The sequence below is a fragment of the Monoraphidium neglectum genome (assembly GCF_000611645.1).
Source record: "Monoraphidium neglectum strain SAG 48.87 unplaced genomic scaffold scaffold05234, whole genome shotgun sequence".
NCBI lineage: Eukaryota > Viridiplantae > Chlorophyta > Chlorophyceae > Sphaeropleales > Selenastraceae > Monoraphidium > Monoraphidium neglectum.
Window position 1 is genome coordinate 1 of NW_014008396.1, and position 522 is coordinate 522.

At 69.5% G+C, this 522-nt stretch overlaps 1 protein-coding gene across 1 annotated transcript in view; it reads left to right on the forward strand.

The window, feature by feature from the left end:
• Positions 1–16: 16 nt before the first annotated feature.
• MNEG_15334 (Pentatricopeptide repeat-containing protein) overlaps positions 17–522 on the forward strand; it is a gene marked incomplete at both ends in the record, with an annotated part of 4,157 nt that continues 3,651 nt past the window's right edge. The window contains 2 exons of the mRNA XM_014036195.1: positions 17–85; positions 320–408. Coding sequence (XP_013891649.1) covers positions 17–85; positions 320–408 — 158 coding nt within the window. The remainder of the gene's footprint in view (positions 86–319; positions 409–522) is intronic.

Sequence of the window (522 nt, forward strand, 5' to 3'; positions counted from 1 at the left end):
GGCCATATACGAGCGAATGGTGCGGGCCGGGGTGAAGCCCACCGCCACCACCTACACCGCCCTCATCAGCGCGTACGGCAAGCAGGTGCGTGGTTGCAGTGGTGCCCTGCGCGGGGCGCGAGGGCAGCCACTGCGGTGCGTGCTCGTGTGTTTCTATCTTCCATTCCGATGACCGGGGCGGTTGTGGTGAGGGGCGTCCCTGCGCCGCAGCACGGCCGCCGGCCGCGGCCCCGTGCCCCGATGGAACGTGCGCATTGCTGAGCGCCGGCGATCGCGCTGAGTTCGACGTGCCGCCGCCTACTGGCCGCGGCCCCCGCAGGGCAAGGTGGAGCAGGCGATGGGGATATTTGCTGACATGGTGGCGCGCGGCTGCGAGCGCAACGTCATCACATACAGCTCGCTCATCAGGTGGGCCGGCGACCCTGGCTGCCACCCCAAGCTTTGAGTGTCAAACTAGAGGCCAGAGGGCGGGGCGCTCACGCTGGCAGAGTAGATGGCTCGGGGGGGGGGGGGGGGTTCCCC